This window comes from Rana temporaria, chromosome 7 (genome assembly GCF_905171775.1).
Source record: "Rana temporaria chromosome 7, aRanTem1.1, whole genome shotgun sequence".
NCBI classification, from domain to species: domain Eukaryota; kingdom Metazoa; phylum Chordata; class Amphibia; order Anura; family Ranidae; genus Rana; species Rana temporaria.
In genome coordinates, this window is record NC_053495.1 from 80,260,889 (window position 1) to 80,281,160 (window position 20,272).

The 20,272-nt window shown below is 44.6% G+C and overlaps 1 protein-coding gene and 1 long non-coding RNA gene across 4 annotated transcripts in view; both read right to left on the minus strand.

Moving 5' to 3' along the window:
- CHADL (chondroadherin like) overlaps nt 1-20,272 on the minus strand; it is a 549,464-nt gene that overhangs the window by 429,672 nt on the left and 99,520 nt on the right. For all 3 annotated transcript variants that reach the window (XM_040359603.1, XM_040359602.1, XM_040359605.1), the window contains one exon: nt 18,933-19,095. In XM_040359603.1, the coding sequence (XP_040215537.1) occupies nt 18,933-19,082 (150 nt within the window). In that variant the 5' untranslated portion in view covers nt 19,083-19,095. The remainder of the gene's footprint in view (nt 1-18,932; nt 19,096-20,272) is intronic.
- On the minus strand, nt 2,932-3,248 carry LOC120945447. The gene is made up of 2 exons (XR_005750579.1): nt 3,206-3,248; nt 2,932-3,126 (listed from the first exon to the last, which is right to left on the minus strand). It is a non-coding gene; the product is annotated as an uncharacterized LOC120945447 (long non-coding RNA).

Sequence of the window (20,272 nt, forward strand, 5' to 3'; positions counted from 1 at the left end):
TGCCCTGCATCCAGCATTCTTTCAGAACGCACATTCAGTGCTGCTGGAGGCTTTGTGACCGATCACAGGGTGCGCCTCTCCACCGACTCCGTCGATCGACTGACCTTCATAAAAATGAATCAGGCTTGGATCAACACCAGTTACCAAGCACCTGATGCAGATGTAACTGAATATTTTTTTTGAAATGACAGATCCCTTGGAGACTGCATATGCTGATGCTGAGTGACTGTCCTGTTATGCTGCTGACTGAATATCATTTTCCTTCCCACTGATCTTGCTAATAGCTAGTAAGAAAGTTTTTATTTCAGGCCTCCGCCACCAGACCCTAAGGCCCAATTTTTCTGCCCCTGTTTAACAGGGGCGTCAAATAACAATTTTTAATGCAATACTTTGCATGTGGTTCTTTGCTGCGCTCCAATTACAGTATCTGAGGGGTTGCAGTGTTGTGTTGTGCCTAAGGCCCAATTGTTCTGCCCCTGTTTAACAGGGGCATCTAATAACAATTTTTGATGCAATACTTTGCATGTGGCTCTTTGTTGCGCTCCAATTACAGTATCTGAGGGGTTGCAGCGTTGTGTTGTGCTTAAGGCCCAATTTTTATGTCCCTGTTTAACAGGGGCGTCTAATAACAATTTTTAATGCAATACTTTGCATGTGGCTCTTTGCTGCGCTCCAATTACAGTATCTGTGAGGGGTTGCAGTGTTGTGACACCGCCACCAGTGCCTAAGGCCCAATTTTTCTGCCCCTGTTCTAGTACTTTTCTTTGTTTGATTATTTTCTAATTTGAGTTCATTCTAGCTTTCTCCTACGTTATCATAGTGTCATGTTTATTTTCCTGTACTAAATACTCATCATTGTCAATGTAAACTAGACATGTTTTTTTTTTGTTCTGTTTCGTATCGTTCCGTAGGTTCGTTTCCGTTCGTTTTTCGTAAGACGCCCATTTTCCTGTTCGTTCCCGTTCGTTTTTCGTACAACGCGATTTTTTCATATTCCGATCGTTTCGTATTTTCGTTACCGTTTTATTTTCGTACATGCGGGATGGTTCGTTATTCTGTTTAATTCATGTTCGTTACTTGTTAGACAATAATTTTCGTGAATTTTTGTCAATGATTTGCATTCTGTGTTTTGGATTCCCTTTTCTGTTCGTGTTTTCGGTCGTTTTTAAACTCCATCAGAAAACCATTTTTGGGTTCAAAAGTCTGGCCAACTGATCTCCCTTCAGATGAAAATCCACAGAAAAGTTTATTTGGCTTTACTGTACTACTCAGCACAAAAGAGAAGCTGCTTTACTAACTACACTCACTGCCCATTCAAAAAAACGAAAATTACATCTGTGGCAAGGGATTTGCATTCTGTGTTTTGGGTCCTTTTTCTTTTGGTGTTTTCGGTCGTGTGTTCGTGTGACATCTGTGGCAAAAGATTTGCATTCTGTTGAATCCAAAATACGAACAGAAAAAAGGAATTCAAAATACAGGGTGCGGGTCTTTTGTTGTGGATGTCGTGTGAGCATACGACTGAGGGTGCGAACAGAGAAGGGATTCAAACAAGATACAGAGTGCAAATCTTTTGTTGTGGATGTCGTGTGAACATACGGCTGAGGATACGAGCAGAGAGGGGATTCAAACAGGATACAGAATGCAAATCTTTTGTTGTGGATGTCGTGTGAACATACGGCTGAGGATACGAACAGAGAGGGGATTCAAACAAAATACAGAATGCAAATCTTTTGTTGTAGGTGTCATGTGGATACGAGCAGAGAGGGGATTCAAACAGGATACAGAATGCAAATCTTTTGTTATAGATGTAATTTTCGTTCTTTGGCCGTTTTCGTTTTGTCATATTTTCGTCAGATCGTTCGTTCGTATTTGCGGTTGTTCGTTATGTGGCTCATTCGTAATCCCGTCGTTTTCGTATTTTGGTGCTTTAATTTTTTCGTATGTACACATTATTCTGCGGGTACGAAAATGAACATTTTCGTACGAAAATAACATTCGTACGAACGGGAATGCACATATCTAATGTAAACACCACAAATCTAGATGTGTTCTTTTAGGCAGCATTGATATAATAAGAAGCCACACATTGTTGAGTATCCAAAAATATTTATTGTATCACACTTAAAATGTGTCATTTTAATTTTTTCAAAAAATATCTAAATAGAAATTGTAAATTTTTTTTTTTTTTTTAAGAACTACAGTATGGGCCAGATTCACAGATGAAATATGCCGGCGTATCTACTGATACGCCGGCGTATTTTCGAATTTCCCGCGTCGTATCTTTAGTTTGAATCCTCAAACCAAGATACGACGGCATTTGGGTAAGATCCGACAGGCGTACGGCTTCGTACGCCTTCGGATCTTAGGATGCAATACTTCGGCGCCCGCTGGGTGGAGTTTGCGTCGTTTTCCACGTCGGGTATGCTAATTAGCTGTTTACGGCGATCCACGAAGCTACGCACGCTTGTCGCATTCTCTTACGTCGGCTTTTCCCGTTGTAAAGTTACGGATGTTATTTCAATGGCTTATATTTAGACTAGCCATGTTAAAGTATGGCCGTCGTTCCCGCGTCGAATTTTGAAATTTGTTTTTGCGCAAGTCGTACGGGAATAGGAAAGGACGTAACGCACGTCGCCGGTGCGACGTCATTTCGCGCAAAGCATGGCGGGAAATTACAAAACGGAGCATGCGCAGTACGTTCGGCGCAGGAACGCGCCTAATTTAAATGATACACGCCCCATTTGAATTAGGCTGGCTTGCGCCGGACAGATTTACGTTATGCCGCCGCAAGTTTACAGGCAAGTGCTTTGTGAATCAAGCACTTGCGCTGAAAACTTGCGGAGGTGTAACGTAAATGGGATACGTTACGCCGTTGGTATTCTACGTGAATCTGGCCCTATATTTTTGCTTTTAAATACTTGTCTACATCTATTTATTTATTTTTTTAAACCCTCCCCAGAACATTAATTAGATTCTTCAGGTTTTAGTCCACCTTTCGGTTGTTCTTTATGATCTTCTCGAGGGCGAGGTTTGTGTCCTCTATTTCTGCCCTGCAGCACATTATCTCCCCAATGAGCACCTGGGCACTGTAGGTGTCTAAGCCTCCCCCAACAGTTCGAACAACTCCTGAAATTTGGAAAAAAACATGTATTAAAATTATGCAGGCCTACATGTATTACCTGAAGCTGTGCTGTATGACACTGACCTGATGTGGTGGCATTTTGCACTTCCTGTACATCCGGCGAGGGTGGGGCTTGGCACTGTGTGGGGTTGGTCGGCTCCACTTCTGCAGCTTGATTGCGGCCTATGAGATTGTAAAAAAAAGGGGGCCTGAAAGAGAAATATCAATCATTCTTTTTAAAAGGTGTGGTACAATTGTCTGTTTTTACAATCCTTCTAAGCTTAACACAGGATTTTATCCATTACCAAAGCTGCTGCATTTCTCTATCTTTGGCCAAGTTTCCTACATGGAAAAACAACAAGTATACACTGGATCACCTCTGTGTGACACCCTAACTAGGCACTCAGTGCCGATCCTGACCTCCCTGGGGCACGAAGCAAAATGACATGGCACATTAAAAATGAGAAGCGGGGGGGGGGGGGGGCGCTGACGACCGTGACATGTCACATTAAAGAAAGTTGAGAAGTGGGGGGAGGGGGTGTTCTGCTGTCGGAAATGACATCTTACATTAAATTGAGAAGCAAGGGGTGCTGACTTCTTGCCTCTTCTCCCATGCAGCCAGCGAGTTGAGAAGCGGGTTGACGGGGCGAAAATGACTTCTTACCAGGTGGGGCCTCAAGTTATTTGGGGGGCCCTTAGCAGCTTTGCGGAGCCCTAAGCGGCTTGCATAGTGAGCCTATAGGGCGGATCTGCATTGCCAACCATTGTGCTACTGAGTCCATATGTGTAATCAACTGCTGTGCTGAGCATACTCTCCTTTTACTGTATATTGACTTAAGTTGGATTATTTAAATCTAGTTAATAACACATCTACATTAAATAAAAAATTGGTCTCACATAAAAAGATCTTAAATAGAATGACCAACCAATTATTATGCCCACAAACATGAACCTTGAGACATCTATTCTTGAACTGTATATATACACAACCTGCAATAAAAAGCACATGCCGCAAAATAATAAAAACAAATATTCAGAGTACACATGAAAATTACTTACGTCTTCTGAGGACTCTTCGAATTCTCTCCAGCTGCTCTGGCTCTCGGATTTTCAAATCAGACCATCTCTTGCACAACTACTCCCTGGACCTCTGCACCCAGAATTTTGCATGGATAGTCCTCCGTACCTTATCCATGATCTGGGCCTTGAGTTTATAGGGGGTTCTTGTAAGGCCCTTTTTTGCCATCGTAGTCCTCCTTTTTTAGAATAGCCACCATCTCAACCATCTCGTCGAAGCTCATGTTGGTGGCTTTGTACCTCCTGCTCCTCCTGATGTGTGCCTGGCCTCTCTCCTGCCTGGTTGCAGCTTGCTGTCTCTCCTCCATCATGTCTTCAGACTCTTCACCGTCTTGCATTGACCGACTAAAAAGGGGCGTGGCAATGACTAGAACGATCGTCATGGGTGGGGAAACGTGCAGAGCTTCTCACATGCGCAGTGTATAAAGGGATATTGCGTGAGAACGTCGTTCACAGCCAGTAGAAAACGTTGGGAAAACGATCGTGCAATACGACGATACGAAACTTGATTTTTGGACTTTATTATCAGTGGATGAGTTTGTGGGTTAGATATGGGAAGAAAGCTAAGACTTGACTGACCTTAGTTTTTTTTGCTAAATTTTGACTTGCAGAAATAATGGAGGCCTTCAGAGAACAGGATTTCTTCACATAATTTGTTCAAAGGGGGCCCCGGATGGCAACCCCCCTTTTTTCTAAAATTTTTCTTTCCCAAAAAAATTATTTATTGAGCCAAGATCTGGCATTGTAATGGCCCCCCACCACTCCTAAAATAATGGACATATTGTTGCCAGTGCCACACAGCACGTGCGCTTTGGGGGGCCAAGCCTGTATGGTCACAGGCTCACGGGCCACCACTGGAACATCAATGGCCTCATCACCAGGCACAAGTGTCATGTAGTTTGTTGAGGGTCTCTTTAGGAAATTGTGCAATATGCAGCAGCAAAGTATGACATGGTTCAGATTCTACGTAACAAACCTACAGTCCTTGTCTTGTTTGCACCGTCTGTATACTGCTGTTCAAAGTATATAGGGCCAAATGGTCTTGTCAGGGCCGATCCTCCCTATAGGCACACTATGCAAGCCGCTTAGGGCCACGCAAAGCTGCAAAGGGCCCCCCAAATTACTAGAGGCCCCGACTGGTGAGAAGTCATTTTCGCACCCTCACCCTGCTTCTAAACTCGCTGGAGTAATTTACGACAGCAGAACACCCCCTCCCCCCGCTTATCAACTTTCTTTAATGTGACATGTCACTGTCGTCAGCACTCCCCCAATTCTCATTTGTAATGTGCCATGTCATTTTGGTTAGGGCCCCAGGGAGGTCAGCATCGGCACTGGGTCTTGTAATGACCTGGGGGGAGTGGTGGCGGGGAAACTCATGCTATTTTTTTCAATGATTTTTATCTATATTGCAGGGACCAAACATTACATTAAAGCCGCAAGCAGTATTAAATTACCTTTTTCTGAGAGTAATCTCATGTTGTGCAGGGACATTTCTAAACACATGCCACTACTTTAGACACCCAGCAGGTACGATATTTAAAGGAATTTGATTTTTTTTTCACTTTAAGCATCATTAAAATCCCTGCTCCAGAAAAAACTACAGTTTTTAAAACTTTTTTTTCCATTGATACATGTTCCCTGGGGCAAGACCCGGGTTCTCAAAGACGTTTTCCAACAATAACTTGAATATTGGGCTTTAAAATTAGCACTTTTGAATTCGAATGTTTGAGTCCCATAGACTTCAATGGGGTTCTAAATGTTCGCGCGAACGGTCGGTCTGTTCGAACGCTCTGGTGCGAACCGAACGCGGGTATGTTCGGCTCATCCCTAGTGTTATACCAGGAATACAATGGTCACCTGCGACCTGTTGCATATGTAAGTAGGAGCCTGGTCCCAGCTGAGAAGAATTATCAACACACAAACTTGAATTCCTGGTCCTCAAGTGGGCTGTTGTAGACAAGTTGAAAGACTATTTGTTTGGGGCCGAATTTGTGGTGAGAACTGATAACAATCCACTCACCTATCTTCTCACTACCGCCAAGCTGGATGCTACAGGACATCGATGGTTGGCTGCCCTTTCAGGATTTACTTTCAGCCTGAAATACCGACCAGGTGTTGGAAACAGAGATGCAGATGCCCTATCCAGAAGGCCACATGGTCTTGGTGATCCTACCAAAGAATGAAATCAACTGACCCCAGAAGGAGTACGAGCCCTATACCAAGGGGCTAAACTCCAAGCCAAAGGAGAGTCCAGGGCTAAATAAGTTGGAGTCTCACCTGCCTGAGTACCCAAGTGCTACTGTAATGTGGCCCAGGTGGGAGAAGAGGGCCTCCCAAAGCTGTCAAAGAAGGAATTAAGGAGAGACCAACAGGAAGACACCCTGGGAAGATTAGTTCTGAAGGCTCTGGAAGATAAATGCCCAGATGTGCTTCTCACGGACTCCCCTAAGGAGGCTCGACTGGTGCATAAAGAATGGGACCGATTGCAGTTACATCAGGGGGTGGTCTACCGAAGGGGCCCCTCCGATGGTTTAGAAGAAAGATGGCAGCTGTTCCTACCTGCCAAACACAGAGAGACGGCCCTAAACACCCTTCATGACAACCATGAATTAGCAATGGGGGTACAGCGCTCAGGTTTGTCAGCAAGAACAATCAATAATTAGGAGTGGGTAACAACGCTCAGGATGTATGCAAAAACAATCAATTATAGGACAGAATATAGAAATAAAACGTAAACAAGAATAAAACCACACTGACAGCATGTGTAATTTAAAAGTTCATAAGTCCATTGAAGGATCAGTCCCAGCAAGTAGCAATAGGCTGTAATTAGTGGCTGTAAACGGCCAGTGCAGGTGATGACAGTTGCTCAGGGCAGCTCTCCAGAAGCGAAGCCAGCTCAAATATGCAAGAAAGAAAACAGGGAGAAAAGCGCCTCTTGAGTAAGCTGTATTTAATGTATAAAAATAAAAATTATCCAGCACTTACATAGTATAACACAAGTGAAGTCCGGGGGGCTGGTGTAAATCTCTGCCGACGTCTAATGAAGCATCAAACCAGGTAGTTGCAGCCGCTCGGAGCCGGGGGCAGCCGACTTGATCCGCGATGGTAATTGGCTGCTACACTGGAGTGTTGTATGCACACAGGTGACGTCAGCTGTACGGAGGCCTGAGAGGACCACAACGCGTTTCAGAGCATGCGCAAAGGATCCGACCTGCGCGCTCCTTTATCAAGTGTGATGAGATAGAGGAGAAGGGGATGTAATATAGCTGGTCATGTGGTGAGAGTCGACCAATGGGAATACAGAGGAAACGATCTGACAGGACACAATGTGACTATCAAACCGGAGGGGGAAAATACACAGAGTAATTAAAAAATTGTTGCTAAAATAGTTAAATTAATTAAACGATGACGGACAGACTATGGGCATTTAGTTAGAAATAATTTGAGCAATGTCTGGAAAAGGGGTATCCTGAACCCCTGATTGATTATGCCTATAATACTTTTCTTCCAGGCAAAAAAAACAAAATTGCTAAATCACCTGAAAAACCAGTTGTGCGTTTCACAACCGGCTTTCATGGACAGTACTAAAAAATGGAACAAATCCTCACCAAACACTGGAATATACTCAAACAAGATCCCCACTTGATTACCACCCTGTGTGACAAACCCAAAGTCACATATAGAAGGGCGCCTACTCTTAAAAATAAGATAGCACAGAGTAGGCTAAAAAGCCCTAAATCTTCCAGTACTATTTGCTTAATTCCACTCAAGGGGATGTACAGATGCAATAAACCCCAATGCAAAACGTGTTCATTTGTTACCCATGGTCAACGAGACTTTACTCATAGAGGTAAAACGTATGTTCTGGACAATTTCTTTAATTGTTCCAGTGACTATGTGGTTTACTGCATCACTTGCCCATGTAAACTACTTTACGTCAGTCGCACCATTAATCCGCTTAGACAGCGGTTTGGTGCGCACCGACGCTTTATTGAAGCCGGCTGTGATGAACACGGTGTCCCCCGCCATTTTCTTGACCATCACGATCAGTCCACGGAGGGCCTACGGGTATGGGTTATTGAGTCCATACCTAAAGGCCATTCCGAGGCTGAAAGTTTTTCCAGATTGTGTGAATGTGAGACCTTCTGGATCTTCACTCTCGATTGTCTCGCCCCTCTTGGCCTTAACGAGGAGTTGGATATCAACACTATTCTTTAAATCACTATTATTTTACATTTTGCTCATTCCCTACCCCTTATTTTGGCGTGGTGTGTTTCTACGTGTACAGGTATGGATGTTTGCACACGTGCGTGTGGGAGTGTGTGTGTTTGCTCCTACACCCTTGGGTCCATACTCGTCATGTGAATCATTCACAAAATGTATATATATATATATATATATATATATATATATTTTGTACTATTTACCATTTATTATTCATTATTATTATTATTTATTATCTTTTATTTCATATTTCATTTTTTATGTAATATCAATTATTATTTCATTATATATATATATATATATATATATATATATATATATATATATATATATATATATATATATATATATATATATATATATATATATATATATATATATATATACTTTTCTATATATATTTTTATATATATCTATTTCCTCCTTTCCTCTCTAAAAAATATACATATTTGTGAATTCCTGTAGATTTCCCAATATATAGATTTTATTCTTCCTCAGGTCTGCTATTTCAATTTTAGTGTATTTTAATCTTAGAGGGCCCTCTGGTGTCCATTGATCGCAATTACGGTGTCTTCTCTTTCTTTTATATATATATATATATATATATCAGTTTTGAGCCCAACTGACACACAGACATTGCTCAAATTATTTCTAACTAAATACCCATAGTCTGTCCGTCATCGTTTAATTAATTTAACTATTTTAGCAACAATTTTTTAATTACTCTGTATTTTCCCCCTCCGGTTTGATAGTCACATTGTGTCAGATCGTTTCCTCTGTATTCCCATTGGTCGACTCTCACCACATGACCAGCTATATTACATGCCCTTCTCCCCTATCTCATCACACTTGATAAAGGAGCGCGCAGGTTGGATCCTTTGCGCATGCTCTGAAACGCGTTGTGGTCCTCTCAGGCCTCCGTACAGCTGACGTCACCTGTGTGCATACAACACTCCAGTGTAGCAGCCAATTACCATCGCGGATCAAGTCGGCTCCGAGCGGCTGCAACTACCTGGCTTTGATGCTTCATTAGACGTCGGCAGAGATTTACACCAGCCCCCCGGACTTCACTTGTGTTATACTATGTAAGTGCTGGATAATTTTTATTTTTATACATTAAATACAGCTTACTCAGAGGCGCTTTTCTCCCTGTTTTCCTTCATGACAACCATGGTTATCTAGGACAGTGTTTCTCAACTCCAGTCCTCAAGGCGCCCCAACAGGTCATGTTTTCAGGATTTCCCTCAGATGAAACAGCAGTGGTAATTACAAGGCAGTGAAACTGATCAAATCACCTGTGCAAAATAATGGAAAGCCTGAAAACATGACCTGTTGGGGCGCCTTGAGGACTGGAGTTGAGAAACCCTGATCTAGGATCTGAAAGAACCTTCCAGTTAGTCAGGGACAGGTTTTACTGGCCCCACATGCTGGATGAAGTCAAAGGTTACTGCCACTCCTGTATGCAGTGTATCCAAAGGAAGACCTTGCCGCATTGGACTGCCCCAATGGGCCAAGGGCCCATGGAGTGTGTGCATTGATTTCCTTTGTGTGCATTGATTTCCTTTGCCTAGAGCCTGATCTGAGTGAACTAGGGAATGTCTTGGTGGTAACTGATCACTTTACCTGATATGTCCAAGCATTCCCAAACAAGGACCAACAAGCTTCCACAGTGGCGAAAGTGTTAGTAGAAAAGTTTTTCGTCCATTATAGATTGCCCCAACGCATACACTCAGATCAGGGAAGAGACTTTGAGAGCAATCTCAATAGGAAACTGTTGGATGCTCAGCCGGTGCGCTTTAATCGTACTCTTTTAGAAATGCTAGGAACTTTGAGTGCAGAGAAGAAGCAACAGTGGAGTAAGCACACAGCCGCTATCGTGCATGCCTACAATAGTACCACAATGTGATGCAACAGGATACTCCCCTTACCGGCTGATGTTTGGAAGGGAAGCTCGGCTCCCAGTAGATCTGGCCTTTGGTGTCTCCCTTGACAATGCTTCAGCCACTTCCCATAAGGGATAGGTGGACAGACTGAGGAGAAGTCTTAAAACGGCCTATGAAAAAGCCTAAGCTACTTCAGACCAAAGGGGACAGAGGAATAAACGGAACTATGATCTGAAAGTCAGGGTCCAAGACCTGCAACCAGGAGACAGAGTATTGCTGAGGAACTTGGGTGTTCCAGGGAAACACAAACTGGCAGACTGTTGGAAGTCTCAGCCATACAATATCTGCAAGCAGCTACCCGGTCTCCCAGTATACCAGGTTAGACCAGAAGGGAGTACTGGACCACTAAAAACCTGGCACCGGAACCATTTATTACCTCTCTCCGAAGTAGTTTGCCTACCTCCCATGCCAGATCCACATATGACTCCTTCAACCTCTCAAGGGTCACGGCCAGTCACCAGATCTCAGTCATTTCCCCAAGATCAGGAGAATGAAGACTCGAAAGAGGAAGGGGTGGAATCAGATTGGCTATGGCCGTCTCAGTCCCAAGAGGCCACCGACTCTTCTCTGTCCCCTCCTGGAATGACTGACAATGGGTCTCTCTGACCTGAGGCTCCTGAATTTGTGCCTCGTGCTATGCTCTTTGAGGACCTGGAAGACGAACAGGGTCCATCACTAGTGATGGACGAACATCGGACGGGGCGGTTCGCGAACGCTAACCGCAAACGTTCTAAAATGTTTGTGAACCGCAAGTTTGCGGCGGGCCCCATTGACTTTAATGGCAGGCGAACATTAAAAACCTGCAGGTCATATTTGCAGCCACAAAATACTTACTAGCTGTGCACAAATAGTCCCACAACATGGACACTGACCTACCAGAAGTATTAAGCGAAAAAACGGATACAGAAGTAAGTGTCGGCCATTACAGGCCCCAAAAACTAGCCGACAGGCGTTCACCTGACAGCAAACAACTTTGCATTCTGTGGCTGGTGGTACATTAGGCATTCATCGGATACAGAAGTAACTGCTGCCCATTACAGGCCCCAAAAACTTGCCCACAGGCATTCACCTCACATCAAACAACTTTGTATTCTGTGGCTGGTGGTACATTAGGCATTCACCTGATACAGAAGTAACCTTCCATTACAGGCCCCAAAAATTAGCCCACAGGCGTTCACCTGACAGCAAACAACTTTGTATTCTGTGGCTGGTGGTACATTAGGCATTCACCGGATACAGAAAAAAGTGCCGCCCATTACAGGCCCCAAAAGATTAGCCCACAGGCGTTCACCTGACAGCAAACAACTTTGTATATTGTGGCTGGAGGTACATTAGGCATTCACAGGATAAATAAGTGCAGGCCCCAAAAATTAGGCATTCAACGGGCATAAAAGGCCTTTTATGCCGCTGTATTTACCTAAGACAGGGACCATTAATTGTTTATAGGTGGTGGTGGATATTTGTGGCCTGTCATGAGGAATTTGAATCAAACATGGTCTACTGATCACATGTGTAGAATTCCTCCGAGATCCATGTCCCTCATTTTTAGAAATGTGAGGTAGTCAACACTGTCGTGAGGTAGGCGAGTGCGCTTATCGGTCACGACCACCCCTGCTGCGCTGAACGTCCTTTTGGACAGGACACTGGGTGAGGGGCAAGCCAATAATTCCATTGAAAATTGTGCAAGCTCTGGCCAGAGGTCAAGCCTGCCCACCCAGTAGTCCAGGGGTTCATCACTTCTCAGTGTGTCCACATCGGCCGTTAACCCGATGTAGTCGGACACCTGTTGGTCTAGGCATTCCCTGATGCTGGATCCGGAGGACAGCTGTTGATGGGTCGGCTGAAAGAATGACCTCATATCATTAGTGACCAACACATCTTCAAACCGCCCACTTCTTGCAGGCGCTGTTGGATTGGTACCCGCAACTGTTTCTTGGTGAGTGGAAATTCCTCTGCAGCGCACGCAAAAGCAGAATGCAGCATTTCTCAAAGCAAGGCCTGAAAGTGCTGCATTCTGATAGCCCTCTGTGATGTGGTAAAATTTCTGCCATTTTTTGTTTGTACCGGGGGTCTAAGTACATTGCCACCGAGTACTGGTCCTTGCCCTTTATGCTTTTTATACGGGGGTCCCTCTTAAAACACTGGAGCATGAAGGCCCCCATTTGCACTAAACTGGAAGCGGTGTAGTGGCCTGGCTCCTGCTCATCATCCAGGATAATGTCGTTCTCCTCCCCCCATCCACGGACAACACCAGGGATCCTAGAAAGGTTTAAAACATGCTTTTTTTGCTCCTCCTCATCCGCCCTGGCACCATCCTCCTCTGACTTCTCTTCAGACTCCCGTTGTTGACTTGTCTCAGGTGGAGTAGCCCCCCCTGGGAATTCATCCAGCATTGCGACTTCCTCATCTTCCTGCTCCTCGACGGCTTGATCAATGACACAACGCAATGCATGCTACAGAAAGAAGGCGTAAGGTATGATGTCTGCATGAGTCACGCATGAGCAGCCACTGGCGCGGTGAAAAAAAACAAGCTCCCAGAACCTGTCCTGCCGCAGAGTTCGTACAGGTATTCGTTAACTGCACATATCTGCTCGAGCAGCCTATCAAGCATATACAAGGTTGAGTTCCATCGCGTCGGGCAGTCACAAATAAGACGTCTGACGGGTAGTTTGTGTCGCCGCTGAATGTCAGCAAGGCGAGCCATGACCGTGTAAGATCTTCTGTAATGGCCCGAGGTTTTCTTGGCCTGCCGCAAGACGTCCTTAAACCCAGGGTATTTGGCAACGAATCGCTGCACGACCAAGTTCAGGACGTGTGCCATGCATGGCACATGTGTAATATTGCCCTGTTTCAGCACGCTCAGCATATCGGGACCGTTGTCGCACACCACTTTACCAACTGTCAAATTGAGCGGTGTTAGCTACTGATCTGCCTGTCAAAGACCTGGCATGTCAAATAGGTTCTGGGGATCTTGGGCGGCGCAGCGTAAGAGACAGTAGCATCGGAAAAGGAGGAGGCAGGCAGGGCCGGCCTTAGGTGTTCAGGCGCCCTGTGCGAGCTAATCCTGTGGCGCCCCCCCATCTTCACCCCTCGCCCCCTGGTCACCTAAACATACACATAGAGGAAAAAATGCCACCGCGGGTGAAAAACAATCGCGGAGGGGGGTGCTGGTCTGACACCCCCCCCAGTGTGTGGTACCCGGGGGCGGATCGCCCCCCCTTAGTACGCCTCTGGGTGGCCGCACGGCGCCCCTGTTGCCCATGGCGCCCTGTGCGGCCGCACAGCTCGCACACCCCAAAGGCCGGCCCTGGAGGCAGGCCTGCATGCAATCCGTGGCGGTAAAACCAAATCTACATGGGTTACATGCTTGACGGCCGTCAGAAGGTTCACCTTCTCCTGATACATTAGCAGTCTGGTTTGTCCCTCCTGTGCAATGTAAGTTCAGCCTGCTTCTTCTCCCTATCTGCTGGTCCATCTCTCCCTCTGAACTCCCCTCCTCTTCCTCTCTTGTGGGCACCCACATGACGTTTGTAGACACATCATCATTGATGTCACCTTCCCCACCACTAAAATTAGAGATCTCGGTGTAGGCAGCAACAGCGGGGACCAACCTCCTTGGGATAATCTGGGTACTTGTCTTCAGACTGCTGAGTGGCGGCTGTTGCTACCTCCTCTTCCTGATCCAATGCTAATTCCTGTGACTCAAGCGGAGGGTATATGGTGGTGGTGGTGTTGGTGGTGAGCCACTCAACCAAGTCAAACGCACCTTATGCCACCTCCCACTTTGACTCCGGCCTGGTGCTCCTGCCCTACCACCCCTGCGGAAGGGCCTGCCTCTTCCTCTGCCTGTCGTTTTTTAAATGACACTGTGACAAAAGGCTCTAGAGAAGCGCAGTATATGTGGAAGAAGGTATATAACACCCCGCTTCAATCTGTTGTTTTGGGGGGCCACTGGTTTATCGCACCAGTTCTAAAACTTTTTTTCCAGTAACATTTGTCACTGTGTATAGCAAAGTTGAAGCAGCAAAACAGAAAAAAAAATCTGCAGTACCCAAATACACCAGTCACAATGCTGCACAGTGCAAAATACAAATCCACTACAATATGCTTTATATGTTAGAAAGTATATTATAAGTGTATTACACCCCTATATACTGCACACCAAACAATAGTACACCTATACCAGTCCTTAAAAAGGACTTTCGTGGACCTTTTGGCTAGCGATTTGTTTCAATGCAGCCTGTCCCTGCTCCACACAGCAACCTCTCCCTACACTGACAAAAAGCAGAATGTAAAATGGCCACCAGATCAGGTCTATTTATAAGGTAGGGGGTATGTCCATGTGCTGAATTGTCTCAATTGGCTGCCCTGTACCACCTGATGGATGTGTCATGGGTCAAAGTTCTTCTCAATGTAAAATTGCGGATGGGCGCGAATATCGCCAGATGTCCACCTGTTCGGCGAACCCTGAACAAGCAAAGTTCGCCACGAACCGACCGCCGGGCGAACTGCCAGCCCATCTCTACCCATCACTAATAGGAGACCCTGGGGAGACTTCATATCTTTCGGAAGAAGTTTCTGAGGAAGAAGACAATGCCACAGAGAAAGGAGTTTCAGAGGAAGGAGTTTCAGAGGAAGGAGTTCCAGAGGAAGAAGCTCCAGAAGAAGAATCTCCAGAAGAACTCCAGAAGAAGAAGCTCCAGAAGAGGAAGTTGAGCCCTGCGTGTCTGAGCAAGAAGGAAAGGGAAAAAGGGTTATTCACCCCCCAAAGAAGCTAACTTACAGCCAGCTGGGTGAATGCTCTGAAGAGACAGTTTTTACTTCTAAAAGGACAGTTGATAAGCCTGGTCCCTCCACTATACATTTAGAGGAGGGCAACCCTAGTTCACTCCCTGGCGCGTCTGGTAAGGCCGAACCAGTTGAGGTGGCCTGTGGACAGAACAACCCCCCTTCCTATGATAATTGATGGGAGGTTCCTCTGTCAACTCTGTGTTATGATATGATCTGCCTAAGTTTGGGCTCCTCATATGGAAATGTAGATTGTTTATTGTGCATTAACCAAACTTTCTCCGTGTGTAATTGAGAAAGCATGTACCAGGTTACAAACTGTTACTATCTTTGGAGGACCAACGATTTTTGAGTGGGGGGGAGTGTGTAGCGGGATATTACCTTTTTTTGTGATATAAAAGATTACCATCTGCTGATCAAGAAGGATCTCAGCTCCCTCCTGTGGCCGAATTGTGTTATAACCACCTTCTGCTTACTTTTGTCCTGATACTGCAGAGAATGTTGGGAAATTGAGTACAGGGAAAAAAAAGACTCCATTTGCCCTGGCTTGTTATAGACTACGTTACCCAGAGAGCAACTGTACAATCCCAGAGCGCACGGCCTGCTGGGAGAGGTAATTTAAGGGAGGGGACGTGTTTGGCGCTCTCTCTCTGGACCGTCTCTTCAACTCAGGAGGACACCTGTGCGAGGTGTCTTCCCGGAAGTCTAGGCTGGAATTGCGGCCTATCAATGCCAAGTTGGAGCGCCATTGAGGAGGAGAGACAGAACCTCTGACGGAGTGATCGGACGGGATCCAGTACCTCTGTGACCTGTCTGAGAACCGGAGGCTGTAATGTTGAAAGACTGTGATCGGAGATCGCGGACGGATTGTTTTGGAAGGACAAGGCCTGAACTGGTTGGGTGAGATGGGCACCTGCCGAGGACCTACTGACTGTGCTGTTGGAGGGTGGATCGTTCACTTTAGTCATTGTGGTTTGACTATTTGGGCCTTTCCCACCAGTTTTATTTGTTACCCTGTTGGATTACAAATTACCCCTTGCGCCGCCGCATGCCAACGCCTCAGTGCACCGACTTTTGGGATAATTTGAACTGAGGTTTGGTCTGATCAACAAAACCACACTAGTTAGGAATATCATATAAAGACTGCCTATTTAGTCATTGCAGACAGTTGATATCCATCTTTATGCTCTTTTGATTGAGTACTCTGTTTTATAGTACCGTACAGTATTGTTACTAGTGGGAGCTAGGTGAGGCTTGGCAAGGAGGTGCTTCAATGTGGATGCCTTATTGAGGGAATTCCCTTGCTGTGTGCTTACCCAGGTCTGCATAGCCTTCATAGTTTAACGTGTATTTATTGGTGATTTTTGTTTCTGACTCTTGCAGGGCTCTGCAAGCAGTCCTTTACTAGTTTTACCTTTGTTTCTTTTGCTTTATCCTATCAAGTAAAGAGTTACATTGGTTAAGCTGAGATTTGTGTATAGTCTCTATGTCATCCTGTGGGATCCATACATCTCAAGGTAACCTTTAATTTATATAATTTACTGTGGTGTGCCAGGATATTGTGCCCTTCAACAAGCTATTGGGGTCCACAATTCCCACTATACCAGTTGTGCCAAGGGAGAGTTTTGAGCCAATTTCAGGGGTTGACAACCAACGTCGTTTACGTTAGGCTTTTTCCGGCGTAAAGTTACCCCTGCTATATGAGGCGTAGCTAGTTAAGTATGGACGTCGTTCCCGCGTCGAGTTTTTAAAATTTTACGTCGTTTGCATAAGTCGTTCACGAATAGGGCTGTACGTAAGTTACGTTCACGTCTAAAGCATTGACGATTTGTGGCGTAATTTCGAGCATGCGCACTGGGATTTTTTCACGAACGGCGCATATATAGTTGTTGAAGGATATCAACCTTTAAAGTTGCACAATTATTCAAATTTTTGAAATAATTAAATTATTGCACATTTACTGCTGAATTAGAAATGTTTAATATATATATATTATATATATATATATATATATATATATATATATATATATATATATATATATGATAGTTAGCGTGGTTATCACCCTTAACTTTCTTCTTTTCTCATCCCACTCTAGGGTGGGATATATTTTTAACTGCAGCAAACACAAATTGAGATTGACACTATGGCCCGGATTCACAAAGACTTACGCCGACGTATCTAATGATACGCCGCGTAAGTCCACGGATGCGCCGTCGTATCTATGCGCTTGATTCTGCAAAGGAGATACGCCTGAATTTCGGCTCCATCTGACCAACGTAAGTCTCCTACGCTGTCGTATCTTGGACGCATATTTACGCTGGCCGATATGGGCGCTTCCATTGATTTACGTGTCGAATATGTAAATGACCTAGATACGCCGATTCACGAACGTACTTGCGCCCGTCGCAGTAAGCTACGCCGTTTACGTAAGGCGTACGTCCGGTATAAAGTTATTTTAGGGTATGAACGTCAGAACTGCCGTCGGATTTTACGCCATTTACATAAGTCGTACGTGAATGGGGCTGGGCGTAGGTTACGTTCACGTTGTAGGCATTGAGCTGGCGTATCTTCGGGAGTATATTCGACGTGATTCTGAGCATGCGTTGCCCATGCGCCGTTCATTCGTCGCTTCGTTTACATGGGGTCACGATTCATTTTAATACAACACGCCCACTACCTGCCTACTTTGAATTAGGCGGGCTTACGCCGGCCCATTTACGCTACGCCGCTGTAACTTACGGAGCAAGTGGTTTGTGAATACTGGCCTTGCCTCTCTATGTTACGTCGGCGTAGCGCATATGATATGCAGTACGGCCAAAAGATGCGCCCTCTATGTGAATCCGGCTATATTAAGTTTTGTTAGCTCCGGTGACACATCTTTTATACCATTTTTTTCAATGACTTTTATCTGTATTGCCGGGACCCAACAATTCATTATAGCCGCGAGTAGTTTTAAATTACTTTTTTTCCTTTAGAAATGTCATTTTGCGCAGGGACTGTTCTAAACACGCTTTACAGGCATACTATAGACACCCGCCAGGTACGAAATTTAAAGGAATATTTTTATTGTTTCACTTTAAGCATTGTTAAAATCACTGCTCCCCAAAAAAATGCTGATTTTAAAACTTTTTTTGCATTGATACATGTCCCCTGGGGCAGGATCCAGGTCCCCAACACTTATTATGACAATAACTTGCATATTAACCTTTAAAATTAGCACTTTTAATTTTTCACATTTGTGTCCCATAGACTTTAACGTATTTACGTGTTCGAACAAATTTTTTGCCTGTTCGCATGTTCTGCTGCGAACCGAACCGTGGGGGGGGGGGGGGTTCGGGTCATCCCTACTGGTGACCCTACAATAGGGATAAAACTTTTTTGCAGAAGGGAGTTTAACAGGACACGTGGCCACTCATTAAAATGAGAATAAAAGAGGTTTAACCATAAACTATGTAGTTTACTTTACTGTAAGAGTAGCCAGGATGTGAAATTTCCTTCCACAGGTGGTGGTCTCAGCGGGAGGCATCCATAGTTTCAAAGAACGATTAGATAAGCACCTGAACGACCACAACATACAGGGATATACAAGGTAATACTGACATATAATTACACACATAGGTTGGACTTGATGGACTTGGGTCTTTTTTCAGTCTCACCTACTATGTAACTATGTAAGTTGCTATGCGTAAAGTTCCACTTTAAGCAGTGAAACAAACTTTTACAAATCTAGTGAAATCCATTTTATACTATATAGGCTATAAGGCATGTTTACTTACCTGAGGTATAAAGATAGGGATTTCAGACAGGTTTTTGTTAGTGCAGGTAACAAAATGTCTTAAGTTGTCACAAACACAAACCTGAGGGCAACGATTACAAGCGATTGGAATTGCAAAGGGAAGCACAAGCAAATAATGAAGGACCAGCATTGTGAAAAAGAACCTAAAACCAAAACATACAAACATAAATTAATTAATACATATTAACAAATATACCAAAATGCATAAATTAAAGAAATAAAAAAACAATATTTGTCAAAAAAGTAGGCTAAACTTAGGTGGTGTTAGAGCTAGGCACCTGAGGCACATGTCCTAATTCTTCTGCCTGTCTAACCACACCTCTGCTTGTCTAGCTTACACCTCTGCCAAAGTGGCGTGCTCTGCTGTAATAATAGCAGCAGTGCTGGGCAGAATAATATTGACAATGTCTGCATAGCTCAGACATGACATGACCTGACTAGACCTGAAAGTCATGTAAGTCAAGTTGTCTCATGTAAGTAACCAATGATTTATTTTTTTGCGGAGTTCCTACTAAACATCAACAAAATTGGCCCTGACCACTGAGCACCAATGTTCCTAAGGCCTCATGCACATTTGGCTCTTCTGAATTCCTTTCTTCTGTTAGGAGAAAATCAACATTTAGAATTTACCTAAAGCCATGTTTAGGTGCCTCAAGCCTTCGGCCTTTCATTTGCCAGAATATTAATTTATTCTGGCCACTTAAATGAATAAATGCACCTAGCGTTTAGGAGCTTCTACATGATTATGGGCGTGTTTCGAAGTTCTTTCTGTCCAAACACTCCTCTCCTGAATGTGATTTTGGTGCATTCAGATTTCTGCACCTAAGTACATATAAATGCCTATGTGTGCATGGACACATAGGATAACAGGGGCGTTTAGGTGCAGAAAAAAAAATCAAATGCTTGTAAAACGGACATTTGACAGCAGCAGTGTGCATGAAGCCTAATAGTGTGGTGCACTAACCGCTGACCAAAGATGTTACAGTATGTGGGTACTCATGAATGACAACCAATGGTGTAAGGGCACGGATGGACTGGCCATAGGGACTACAGGGAGTTTCCCGGTGGGCCGATGGCTCAGTGGGCCGTTTTTTAAAACAGAGATGCGGCTTGGAGGAATTTTTTTTAACGCCCTGGCAGAGCCCCAGTGTGAAAGCACTCAGGCTTTCACACTGGGACTGCAACGGAAGCGTTTTTCAGTCGCTTTACAGGCGCCCAAAAGCGCCTAAAAAACACCTCAGTGTAAAAAGGGGTCCTACACTCACCCCCTCTCTTTTACACTCACTCTCTTTTTCTTACACTCACCCTCCCTTTCCCTCA